This window comes from Ascaphus truei, chromosome 7, assembly GCF_040206685.1.
Source record: "Ascaphus truei isolate aAscTru1 chromosome 7, aAscTru1.hap1, whole genome shotgun sequence".
Taxonomy (NCBI): Eukaryota; Metazoa; Chordata; class Amphibia; order Anura; family Ascaphidae; genus Ascaphus; species Ascaphus truei.
Window position 1 is genome coordinate 1,435,001 of NC_134489.1, and position 13,945 is coordinate 1,448,945.

The window sequence follows — 13,945 nt, forward strand, 5'->3', positions numbered from 1 at the left end:
ATCAACAATAAAGTGGCGCTTAGATATAATTACGTGATGCCTTACAATAAGACATATACTTTTAAGTGATAACAATTAAAATAAAGTGTTGAACATATATATCAAAAGTAATTGTGACTTTAGTGATTGTGATAAAAAATATTTAAAAAAAATACAGACGAATATAGTTTGCAGCTTCAACCCCAGTTGATTGCTTCCTCAATCCACGTGTTGTCTCAGTTTTCCAACTCTTTAGCAAATCCCATAAAAGGTATCTTTATGTAGTAGAACCACGGATGTTCCCCAGGAAGTAGTAAACAGGTAACACGATTCACTGGGTAAAACCATGGTATGGTAATACAAGAAACCGGAGATAGTGCAGACTGGTACAAAAACTGCCAAGCAGAGTTGGAGCAGAGGAATTTCCAGCCTTCAGCGTCAGTTTGTTGATCGAAATGCCTTTTCAGATCTGACAATGTGAGTGTGTTTTATCTATGATTATTTTTATAAAACTTTTTTTACCATGTCACGATGACATCAACTTTTATCAACACATTTATATTTCTGGGTACTTGAACAGAACAAGTTGCAAAATAAATTGTGATTTATTTCCTTAATAGACAAACACACGACATCTGCAGAATACACTTAAAACAACACTCACTGGGATAAGGAAATGAAAGAAATTGTCCTTGGAACGAAAGAAATTGTCCTTTGCTTGCCAGTGCAAGAAATGCAGCCTTGGTTTTAAAAGTCCTGTGGTTATGTGGTTGTTAACCCCTTCACTCCTGGACTGGTTGCTGCTGTACTGGAACAAAGTCTTGCATCTTTACATCATGGATTAAAATTCAGGAATCACCCTGGGAAATACCTGGGGAGCCACAGTTATAGACTGGCCAAAGCTATCTTTAACATGTGGATCCAATCCCCTCGTGGGAACAAAAAAAACCACGAATAGCCAAGTGACCCACAGTTCCTAAGACCGGTCAAAAGGGCTGTCCAGTGGGCAGGGCGCATGAGTCAGATTGATGCCCATGCCACTTAGCATACCTGGGATACACCCATTTCTTGGGACCACTAAATCTGATTTTTGACCAGAGGGGTCACTAGCCTGACATCTGCTGTGCATCAGTATGTCAGTTTTGTATACATTATGGGTCTGCTGGGTCTTTTCATAACTGACACTCTTTTAGACAGGAAGATGCTAATCAGCTCGATCTCTTTGAGGCTTGGTCATAAAAATACCGAAGCTCATTCACCCATACCACAGCTGGATGTCCAAGTAATTCCTGCTTGGACTTACAAAAAAAATACCTCCTGCCTTACATTTAAGATCTTCTATCATGTGTTGGTTAGAGGGTATGCAATGCATCTTGTCTTTTACCCTCGCAGACAGGGAATGGACTGCAAATGGGGAATAAAAATGGCAGAGACAGGGCAACAACAGTAATGCATGGTAAATCAGGTATTAACCCTTTCCTCCCCGTCACATACCAGTCTGCACTATCTCCGGTTTCTTGTATTACCATACCAAGGTTTTACCCAGTGAATGTATGTGCTCTCCTCCAACCTGGAAAACTCCAACAAAAAGGAAGCAACAAACACACATTTTCATTTATTTCCTAATCCCAGTTTTTAGTGATCTTTTTTTATTGTGCTATTGCATCAAATCTTATTGCAACTTACTTGACATTGGGACACTCGTCACAAATCACTTCTTGTGTCATTTGAAAGCGGCCAGGTCCCAGCTGTGTGGTCCGCATCTCTTGTCGACAGTTACATTTACGCTTGCCTGGTGCCTGCCGAGCTACAGGCTTGTTTCTTACCACCTAAAAAATAATAGAATTTTATTTCAGGATGATCTTCAGGATGATCTTGAAATCCCTGGAACATTTTTAAAAAAAAATATGATTCACATTATAGCAAGATATGTTATGATCTTCCAGACACGTTTTATGATTACAATTCTTCAGCGGGACTCACGTGTAATTACCTTAAATGTGGGTTAGTTTAATGCAGAAAGACCAGCTGAATTTACATATTTGCGAGGCATGATCTACTGCAGGGGAGCACAATCTTTTCCCCCTGCCGGCTGTCCTCTCAGCGCGCCCCCCCCTGCCTCCTCCTTACCTTGGTTCCTGGCGTCTGAATGTCATAGCAACGCGCCGTCACATGACCCCATGGCGATGCTTCTCCAGATGACGGCTGAACCACGTTAAGTAAGGTTTACAGAGGCCTTCACAGCTTCCCCGGCACATTAAGTGCCTTTGGGAAGCACGCGGGGCCTCTGTAAACTCAGCGACCCCCGCAGTTAATCTCACGCCCCCCCTGGAGGGCACGCCCCCCCAGTTTGCGCACCGCTGATCTACAGGATCTGGGTATAAATTACATAAAGGGGGAAAAAAAATCGAGACATACTTACTGTCCCACTAGCTAGTGAATAGAGATATAAATCTCATTCTTTACGTGCAACTAAAAATGACCGACTGGCACAACCCTTGCTCAAAACAAGACTGTTGTGTTCCTTGACTAATTTCTATATACCTTCCCTTAAAGCTACAGTTCAAGCAATATCCTCTGTGGTTTTTTTTTAATAATTCAGTTCTGTACTATGAGAAAATACTTGCAGCATTTTCTTTTCTTTTTAAACAAACAACTTTGAAAGACAATTTTTAATGTATTCTAATGTAACGAGCATTTTTGTTCCTATAGCAACCCTTTACAAAGGCACAACCTCTTCCTTTTCTGCAACAGCCTCTCTGGCACATCACTTTTTGAGCCCCATCCTTTCTCTAGCTGTGCACGATCACAATTGTATCTAGTTACTGCCTGGTCACATGATCTTCCCCACAGAACTGTCAGTGCAGCAGGAGCAAAGGAGTAGCTCAGATAGCTGAATTAAACCTTATGCCAATCTTTATTCCATTGCACATATGTATTTAATGTTAAATATTAACAACTCATTTAAAATCAAATGTGTATATATCATACTGTAAACAATATGGATAGTTAATTTTGTGTATGTAAGGATCCGCGCTGCGGGTACACCCGCTTCCAGCGCCTCCTTACCTTTGCTCCGTGCCGCCCAGGCTACCCGACGGCGTGCCTCACTCTTTGCGGCCCCCTCCACGGCTGCTCCCGCACTTCCAAGTCGCGCGCGTCACCCCTACAGGCGCGCGCAGACCCAGGCTTCAATTTACTGGCGCCGGACACCTGACTCCGCCTCCTCTGACACGGCTGACGCATCACGCGCTTCCCTGCCCCATCAGGCCCTTCTCCCCTATTAGGCCCTTCCCCGGGCCGCTCCTTCGCTCCTCCCCTTCTTCTGACAGGCCCCAGCTGCCCAGGCACTTCTCCCCTATCAGGTCCTTCCTCGGGCCGCTCCTCCGTTCCTCCCCTTCCTCTGATAGGTCCCAGCACCCTATTTAGTCTCCCCTCACCATTTCCTCCTTGCTCTGCATATCTTCTGTACCTTGGTGCTGTCTGCTGTTGCCTGGCCCCTTCTGTCTTTCAGTTCCTGTTCCTGTCCCTGGATATTCTGCTGACCTCCATGAATTTTGACCTTTGGCTTTGGCCTTCGTTTACGCTGCTCTCTGGAACCCCTTGGATTTGGCTTTGAACTTTCTACCTTCAGACTTCTAATGCTGCGGCAGCTTTTATTCTTACTAATAACTGGCATGTACCTGGAATGCCACTCTTTCTCACGGCACTGCTTTATTGTGGGTAGCGGGGGTGGGTGAAGGGGGTATTTGGCCCTTGGTGTGAGTTTAGGACTTGCGGGGGGGTTGCGGTGCACTTAACCCCTTCACGACCGTAGCAGTTAATACCGCTACGGTCATGAAGGGGTTAAGCCCTCCCGCTACATCGTCATCCCCGCAGACTACGGGTCGGCGGTGCCCCCACAGAAGTGGGACCACACATCGTCATCCCCGCATGTGTCACCCGTGGAACCACCAGCCTGATACCCTTGGGATACCCGAAGATACCACAGGTGGTCTCCAGAGGTCCCACGCAGAACCACGGAACCAACCCTGAATGTAAAAAAAATAAACCTGGCCTATACATTCAATACATACACCCTCCCCCCCCCAACACCTACAGTACAATATGTGCAAAATAACTATTATCCAGATATGGATAATAGATTAATTGCATACAACAGACGACAGAGAAGCCCAATGCTACATCCAACATGACAGAAATACACAGTAAAATACTTATATATTCTCTTGAAATACTGTAGGGTCATTTAGTTTAACCCTTTGGCCAAAGTGTTTGTAAGCTTGCGAGCCACATCAAGGCAGACACCTGTTCGCAAGTCCTAACACTATCAGATAAATACTAATATACCTCTATTAGGATTAAAATTCTCATTTACCTCTATTAGGAGGGAGAAAGACCACAGTGGGTCAATATCCAGTAGAATGAGGAACTTGCAAACTAGGGAAGTGGGGAGGTGCGGGCTTAAAAACCTGGAAAGGAGGAGCCACTAACCTCCACCAGCTGGAACAGCTGAGAATGGGTTAACAATACACAGAACCCCAGCAAGCTCTTTTTGGAAACCCCTGAGCCCCCACAAAATATATATATGTATATGTGTCGAAATGGGAGTGCTATTGAGCGTGGCATATGTATACAACAGACGACAGAGAAGCCCAATGCTACATCCAACATGACAGAAATACACAGTAAAATACTTATATATTCTCTTGTACTAGAGCCAATCAGAGTAGGGATGGAGTTCCCACGCTCTGATTGGCTCTAGTACCATGTGAGGGCGGCCATGTGTCTTTTCATGACGTCATCTTAAAGGCAATTGAAGCAAAGCCATTCTGATTGGCTGTGCTGTCATTGCCTTTAAGTGACGTCATTATTTTTTTTTTGTCGGCCAAAACACATGGTTTTCACGGCCCAATCAGGACCGTGGGAACCATGATGAAAACTTTGACGTCATAGGCCTTTAAAAGCCTATGTCGTCTCATTTTGAAGCCAGACGCCGCGGAGGAAGGACCTCCGGGCAAGAAAGAAGACCAGGGCGTGGCCGCAGACGGGGAGAAGACCCCGCCCCGCTGGAAGGAGATAGAAGAAAGAAGAATACAGATGAAGATGGATTACAAATAGAAGACCCGTGGATTTGATTTGGATTTTTAGTTTAATATTTATTATTTATGGTTTTTTATTTTATGGTTCCTGATCGTGGATTGGTTCGTGAGTAAGCTGTGCAACGGGAGTCGGTGGGGCCAAGTAATGGTAAGTGACCTAAAGAAATGTATTTTATTTAACTTGTTAAATTTTTTCAAAAGGTTTTTTAACATGTGTATTATTTTTTTTTGTGGTATATCATTTCTTGCCACTGTATGTATGTATGTATGTATATATGTCTAGAGAGATATATACATACGGGTAAGAAATTATGTTGTTTTAAAAGCTTGATTGATGTGTTTAAATTAATTTGTCTATGCTGCTATGCTTTATTGTGAGTTTAAAGTATTTAAAATTAGATAGATGTATTCCCTTGGTATTGTATTGTGTGTTGCCTTGGTTTTAAAGGTTGTATTCTGGTCGGTACTGTATTTTTTCACAGGCTAAATTGTTCTGCTCCAGGCGTGAATTAGTTAATTGTTTCATTGTTCTTGATGGAGTGTGAATTGTTTAGGGATGTAAATAATGATTGCTAATTGATTTTTGTTTACTTGGTTGATTCATTTGCAGAATGTATATGGTGCATAGATTTATGCATCATATATATTGGAATGTGAGGTTTTTCATTGGTTTGTGATGATATAGATTGTGAGATCAATTAGGATTATTAAAGGAAATTGATTTTAATGTAGTGTCTGTATGGAGAAGTGTTTGGTTGTAGGACAGTATGCTTTGATAAACCTTCTACATTTATTTGTATATTGGTTCATCTTGTGTATATATACTGTGTATATATATATTGTGACAAACGGCTTACTCCGGGGCTCCGTCGTTTGTCCGGGACTGTTTAGAACACGGTCTTTTAGGGTAGGTTAAATGATGAGGCGTCACGTACTGTTCCTTTAAACAGGCTATGCCTGGTTTATTCAGTCCCAGGCACTGAGACTGCCACAGTGCATACAACAGAAAACAGATCAAAACCAAAGCTGCTCACCTGAGCGATAACTTAACTTAGATATCCCTGACTCAGGGTTGGAAGTGGCTTTTCCACTTCCAACAACAAAACACGGTACTTTTGCAGTCCTTACACAAATGAACAGAAAGATTGAACCTGTTTGGGGAAGAGGCTTCTCCCCTCTGTAGTTCAGCAGCCTTCCAGCCTCCTGGCTCTTGTGGGGAGACCAGAGCAAACAGGAAATCAGTCTTTCATACCTGATTCCTAATTAGCATGACAGGTGACAGAAATCAGGCAGCAGACAAACTCTGGTCTGGATCTCTCATCCCTCAGTTCCAGCGCTTGCCAAACTGTGGGATGGAGTGTATGTATTATAAGGCTGCACTCCCAGGCCAAACAGGATAGAAACTGTCTAGTATCCTGGGAGCCCTATATACGGAATTTATTACCATCCCCTGGTTTCTGTCACAATATATATATATATATATATATATATATATATATATATATATATATATATATATATATTATATATATATATATATATATATATATATATATATATATATATATATATATATATGTGTTCGACAAATCACCCAAAAATCTACTCGCCCAACCAAAAAATCTACTCGCCACCTAGTCCCGCCCCCAACTCCGCCCCTAGTCCACCCCCCAACTCTGCCCCTAGTCCGCCCCCAACCCCGCTTTAAAATAAAATATATAAATAAAATACATTTAATAAATTCCTAGTCAGAACAACATTCGTTTTTGACATAAATGTATTTATTGTATTACATTATACTACAATTAGTCGTGTGTGTGTGTGTCAATGTCGGATCTAGAAATAAAAGCCAGATGTGAATGACTAGTTTCCTGAACCCCTTAACCAGTGTCTGGACGTCGGCGCTTCACAGAGAGAGACGGAGAGAGACAGACAGACACACACCCACACACACACACAGAGCGGCACACCCACACAGAGAGAGAGACACAGAGAAAGAGACACACAGAGAAAGAGAGAGAATGAGAGACACACACACAGAGAAATGAGAGACAAGAGAGAGTGCGACAGAGAGAGTGCGACAGAGAGAGGGAGAGGGAGAGGGTGACAGAGAGAGGGAGAGGGTGACAGAGAGAGGGAGAGGGTGACAGAGAGAGGGAGAGGGCGACACAGGAGAGGGAGGGTGACACAGGGAGAGGAGGGTGACACAGGGAGAGGGAGGGTGACACAGGGAGAGGGAGGGTGACACAGGGAGAGGGAGAGAGAGGGTGGACACAGGGAGAGGGAGAGAGAGGGTGACAGGGAGAGGGAGAGAGAGGGTGACAGGGAGGAGGGAGAGAGAGGGTATGGTGACAGGGGAGAGAGAGGGTGACAGGGAGAGGGAGGGTGACACAGGGAGAGGGTGACAGGAGAGAGGGAGGGTGACACAGGGAGAGGGTGACACAGGGAGGAGAGGGAGAGAGGGAGACACAGGAGAGAGGAGAGAGGGTTGACACAGGGAGAGGGAGAGGGTGACACAGGGAGAGGGAGGGTGACACAGGGAGAGAGAGGGGAGGGTGACACAGGGAGAGAGGGTGACACAGGGAGAGGGTGACACAGGGAGAGGGTGACACAGGGAGAGAGGTGTGACACAGGGAGAGGGGTGACACAGGGAGAGGGTGACACAGGGAGAGGGTGACACCAGGGAGAGGGTGACACAGGGGAGAGGGTGACACAGGGAGAGGGTGACACAGGGAGAGGGGTGACACAGGGAGAGGTGACACAGGGGAGAGGGGTGACACAGGGAGAGGGGTGACACAGGGAGAGGGTGACACAGGGAGAGAGTGGGTGACACAGGGAGAGAGTGGGTGACACAGGGAGAGGGTGGGTGACACAGGGAGAGGGTGGGTGACACAGGGAGAGGGAGGGTGACACAGGGAGAGGGAGGGTGACACAGGGGAGAGGGAGGGTGACACAGGGAGAGGGAGGGGTGACACAGGGAGAGGGAGGGTGACACAGGGAGAGGGAGGGTGACACAGGGAGAGGGAGGGTGACACAGGGAGAGGGGAGGGTGACACAGGGAGAGGGAGGGTGACACAGGGGAGAGGGAGGGTGACACAGGGAGAGGGAGGGTGACACAGGAGAGGGAGGGTGACACAGGGAGAGGGAGGGTGACACAGGGAGAGGGAGGGTGACACAGGGAGAGGGAGGGTGACACAGGGAGAGGGAGGGTGACACAGGGAGAGGGAGGGTGACACAGGGAGAGGGAGGGTGACACAGGGAGAGGGAGGAGGTGACACAGGGAGAGGGAGGGTGACACAGGGAGAGGGAGGGGTGACACAGGGAGAGGGAGGGTGACACAGGAGAGGGGAGGGTGACACAGGGAGAGCGAGGGTGACACAGGGAGAGGGAGGGTGACACAGGGAGAGGGAGGGTGACACAGGGAGAGGGGAGGGTGACACAGGGAGAGGGAGGGTGACACAGGGAGAGGGGAGAGGGTGACACGGAGAGGGAGAGGGTGACACAGAGAGAGGGAGAGGGTGACACAAAGAGAGGGAGAGGGTGACACAGGGAGAGGGTGACACAGGGAGAGGGTGACACAGGGAGAGGGTGACACAGGGAGAGGGTGACACGGAGAAGGTGACACAGGGAGAGGGGTGACACGGAGAAGGTGACACAGGGAGAGGGAGAGGGTGACACAGGGAGAGGGAGAGGGTGACACAGGGAGAGGAGAGAGGGTGACACAGGGGAGAGGGAGAGGGTGACACAGGGAGAGGGAGAGGGTGACACAGGGAGAGGGTGACACAGGGAGAGGGTGACACAGGGAGAGGGTGTGACACAGGGAGAGGGTGACACAGGGAGAGGGTGACACAGGGAGAGGGTGACACAGGGAGGAGGGTGACACAGGGAGAGGGTGACACAGGGAGAGGGGTGACACAGGGAGAGGGTGACACAGGGAGAGGGTGACACAGGGAGAGGGTGACACAGGGAGAGGGTGACACATGGAGAGGGTGACACAGGGAGAGGGAGAGAAAGGGAGAGGGTGACACAGGGAGAGGGAGGGAGAGAGAGAGTGACACAGGGAGAGGGAGACACAGGGAGAGGGAGAGGGTGACACAGGGAGAGGGAGAGAGGGAGAGGGTGACAGGGAGAGGGTGACACAGGGAGAGGGTGACACAGGGGAGAGGGAGAGAGGGTGACACACTCACAGACACAGGACACCCACTCTCACTCAGACAAACTCACACACACAGTCTGTCCACTCACACACACACACAGTTTGTCACTCACACACACAAACACTCACCCGCAAGGCAGGGGGTCACAAATGGGCAGCGGGGGCCTCCGCACGGCAGGAGGGCCTCTGCAAGGCAGTGTGGGTCGCACATGGCAGCGGGGGTCTCCGCACGGCAGGAGGGCCTCTGCAAGGGCCGCGCCCCCCCTCCAGAGGGGGACGCCGACACCGCAGTATCCTGCTTAGACCGAGCAGGGAGAGGCTCCGGTGAGGGGATTTCCCCTGCTTAGAGCAGGGAGAGGCTCCGGTGAGGGGATTTCCCCTGCTTAGAGCAGGGAGAGGCTCCGGTGAGGGGATTTCCCCCTGCTTAGAGCAGGGAGAGGCTCCGGTGAGGGGGATTTCCCCTGCTTAGAGCAGGGAGAGGCTCCCGGTGAGGGGATTTCCCCTGCTTAGAGCAGGGAGAGGCACGCGTGGGGTGAGGGGGGGGGGGGGTCACGGAGGCCGGGAGAGATTGGGGTGAGGGGGGGGGGGGGTGGATGGCCCGATGGGAGGGGGTGGTGGATGGCCCGATGGGAGGGGGGTGGTGGATGGCCGATGCGAGGGGGGGCGGATGGCCCGATGGGAGGGAGGGGGGGGGCGGATGGCCCGATGGGAGGGAGGGGGGGGGCGGATGGCCCGATGGGAGGGGAGGGGGGGTGACAGATGGCCCTGCAGGGGCCTGAGGCAGACAGGCGTGGAAGGGGCTGGCTGGCGGAAGGGGGAGGAGTGGAAGAGCTGAGGAGGGAAAGTTGCTGAGAGGCGGGGGAGGAGCGAAGGCAGTGATCAGAGAGCTGGCTTTTTTATTTCTCCAGCGCGAGCGCGGGGAAAAACAGCAGCGCGAGCGCGGGAAATTTAAAAAATACACGTGTGCTGCTTGTGCCAATATTTACTCGCCCGGGGGGTTTAAATCCACCTGCCCCGGGCGAGTAAATGTATACAATGTCGAACACTGTGTGTGTGTGTGTGTGTGTGTGTGTGTGTATGTGTGTGTGTGTGTGTGTGTGTGTGTGTGTGTGTGTGTGTGTATATATATATATTATATATACAGTATATCTCTCTCTCTGTATATATATATATATATACAGCTATATATATATATACACTGTATATAGTTGCATGATGAAGCCACTGTACAAATTCATGGGTAAAGGGTGGGTATCGGGCCTGTGTGGCTTAACCCCTTAATCACCTTTGCGGTTTATTATCTGATAAGGTGTTTAAGGGGTTAATTGATATCTGAATGTACTTGCAATGTATTGGCTTTTGATTTTTGTTTACTTGGTTGATTCATTTGCAGAATGTATATGGTGCATAGATTTTATGCATCATATATATTGGAATGTGAGGTTTTTCATTGGTTTGTGATGATATAGATTGTGAGATCAGTTAGGATTTTTAAAGGAAATTGATTTTAATGTAGTGTGTCTGTATGGAGAAGTGTTTGGTTGTAAAACAATATGGTTTTGATAACCCTTCTACATTTATTTGTATATTGGTTCATCATGTGTGGGTATATACTGTTGTATATATATATATATATATATATATATATATATATATATATATATATATATATATATATATATATATATATATATATATATATATAAAGCAACTGTAAATATTACTGTATGTTCATTTGCATGTCTTAGACAGGTCTGCAACCCTGTCTTTCCCCATTGTCACCCAGCATACAGCGCTTCCACTGCAGCAAGGGATTCTGGGAAATGACATGCAAATGAGCACTCAGTGCCACCTTTTGTCTCAAGCTCGTATTACACAAGCCAATCCTCAAGCCACTGCATGCTGTTTTAAACACAGCTTTTAATCAGAGGCTGGGATGAGATGCAAAGCCATTAGACCTACTCACATACATGTTTCAACCTTGATGGGTATCATCAGTGTGAGGCTGGTCTTAATGGCTTGCAGGTTTGAGACTAGACTAGGTAATCACCACTGTCATTAAGGTTATGGTGGGTAAAAAAAGTGACAAAAACCCTCCACAGTAAAGCATAAAGCAACTGTAAATATTACTGTATGTTCATTTGCATGTCTTAGACAGGTCTGCAACCCTGTCTTTCCCCATTGTCACCCAGCATACAGCGCTTCCACTGCAGCAAGGGATTCTGGGAAATGACATGCAAATGAGCACTCAGTGCCACCTTTTGTCTCAAGCTCGTATTACACAAGCCAATCCTCAAGCCACTGCATGCTGTTTTAAACACAGCTTTTAAACAGAGGCTGGGATGAGATGCAAAGCCATTAGACCTACTCACATACATGTTTCAACCTTGATGGGTATCATCAGTGTGAGGCTGGTCTTAAAGGTCTTAATATTATATATATATATATATATATATATTATGTGACAAACGGCTTACTCCGGGGCTCCGCCGTCTGTCCGGGACTGTTAGAACACGGTCTTTTAGGGTAGGTTAAATGATGAGACGTCACGTACTGTTCCTTTAAACAGGCTATGCCTGGTTTATTCAGTCCCAGGCACTGAGACTGCCACAGTTTAAACAGAAAACAAAGCCAAACAAAAAAGCTGCTCGTCTGAGCGATAACTTAAACTTAGATGTCCCTGACTCAGAGTTGGAAGTGGCTTGTCCACTTCCACCAACAAAATAAGTACCTTTGCAGTCTTTAGACAAACTAACAGAATGAATGAAGCGATTTGGGAAAGAGGCTTTCTCACCCCTCTGCAGTTCAGCAGCCTTCCAGGCTCTTGGGCGGGGCCCAGAGGAAACAGGAAACAGGTCTTATATACCTGAACTCTAATCAGCATGACAGGTGACAGAAAACAGGCAGCAGACAAACTGTGGAATGGAGTGCCTGTACCACGAGGCTGCCCTGTTCAGCTTAGACAGGACAGAAACTGTTCAGTATCCTGGGAGCCCTGTATATGGAGTTTATTACCAACCCCTGGTTTCTGTCACATATCCTCCCCCCCAGCTCAGACCTCGAGGGGTGAGCGACCATGGATATTAGGGAGTGCATCCTTGACAACCCGTCGGCATTGCCATGTTTGTGCCCCGACCTGTGTTCCACAGAAAATTTAAAGGGCTGTAGGCTTAGGAACCACCTGGTCACCCTAGCGTTCTTCTCCCTATTTTGACACATCCAGGTAAGGGGTGCATGATCTGTGACCAATCGGAACTTTCTCCCTAACAGATAATACTTGAGTGTCTCTACAGCCCACTTTATTGCGAGACACTCTCTCGACTATGGAGTAATTTTTCTCCTGGGGATTTAGTTTCCTACTTAAATAAAGGATGGGGTGCTCCTCCCCTTGAGACTCCTGGGAGAGTACCGCCCCCAGCCCTACCTCAGATGCGTCGGTTTGGACTACGAACTCTTTGGAGAAGTCAGGTGTGACCAACACTGGTTGGGCACAGAGAGCTTCTTTCAGGCTTCTAAAGGCCTGTTCGGCTTCGGGGGACCACTTTACCATTAGCGGTCCTCTTGCTTTTGTGAGGTCGGTTAGTGGGGTTGCCTTAGTTGCAAAATTGGGAATAAACCTCCTATAGTAGCCAATTAACCCCAAAAAGGTCCTTACTTGTTTTTTTGTGACTGGCCTTGGCCAATTTTGTATCGCCTCTACTTTGAGTGTTTGTGGTTTGAGTAACCCTCTACCAATAGAATACCCCAGATACTTGGCCTCCTCCAGACCAATAGTGCATTTAGCGGGGTTAGCAGTTAGTCCAGCAGACCGAACTGCGTCGAGCACAGCTTGGACCTTTGGAAGGTGGGACTGCCAATCTTCACTATGGATTACCACATCATCCAGGTAGGCGGCAGCGTACCGAACATGTGGTTTTAAAATTTTATCCATCATTCTTTGGAATGTGGCGGGAGCTCCATGTAAGCCAAAAGGCAGCACCTTATATTGAAAGAGGCCGTCTGGGGTTGAGAAGGCTGTTTTTTCTTTTGCCCTTTCTGTGAGGGGAACCTGCCAGTACCCTTTTGTTAGGTCTAGGGTTGTGAGATATCGGGCTTTGCCCAGTCTCTCTACAAGTTCATCCACCCTGGGCATAGGATAAGTATCACATTTTGACACCGCGTTTAGTTTCCGGTAGTCATTACAAAACCTTGTTGTACCGTCTGGCTTTGGGACTAAAACTATAGGGCTGTTCCACCCACTTTGGGATTCCTCAATTACGCCTAGTTTTAGCATTTTTTTAACCTCTAAACTTATAGCCTCTCTCTTGGCCTCTGGGATTCGGTACGGTTTAAGGTTAACTCGGACCCCCGGTTCAGAGACTATGTCATGTTTAATTACGTTAGTTTTACCTGGCTGTGTAGAGAAGATTTCTTTGTTCCTTCTCACTAAACTCTGGACCTCTCGTTTCTGATGCACGGACAGTGTTTCAGCTATGCTAACCTCTGGGTCAGTTTCTTGATTCTCTGACGGACCTGGGGGTACTAGGGTTAACAAGACCTCTCTATCTTTCCAGGGCTTGAGTAGGTTTATATGGTAAATTTGCTCAGGTTTCCTCCTACCTGGCTGCCTTACCCTATAATTTACTTCTCCCACTCTTTCCAAGACCTCATATGGGCCATGCCATTTAGCAAGGAATTTACTCTCCACGGTGGGAACCAGAACTAGTAC

At 47.5% G+C, this 13,945-nt stretch overlaps 1 protein-coding gene across 1 annotated transcript in view; it reads right to left on the reverse strand.

Moving 5' to 3' along the window:
- The window catches only part of DNAJB11 (DnaJ heat shock protein family (Hsp40) member B11), an 87,131-nt gene that overhangs the window by 49,747 nt on the left and 23,439 nt on the right, over nt 1-13,945 (reverse strand). Inside the window, exon 5 of the mRNA XM_075606818.1 lies at nt 1,666-1,808. Within this exon, the coding sequence (XP_075462933.1) occupies nt 1,666-1,808 (143 nt within the window). The remainder of the gene's footprint in view (nt 1-1,665; nt 1,809-13,945) is intronic.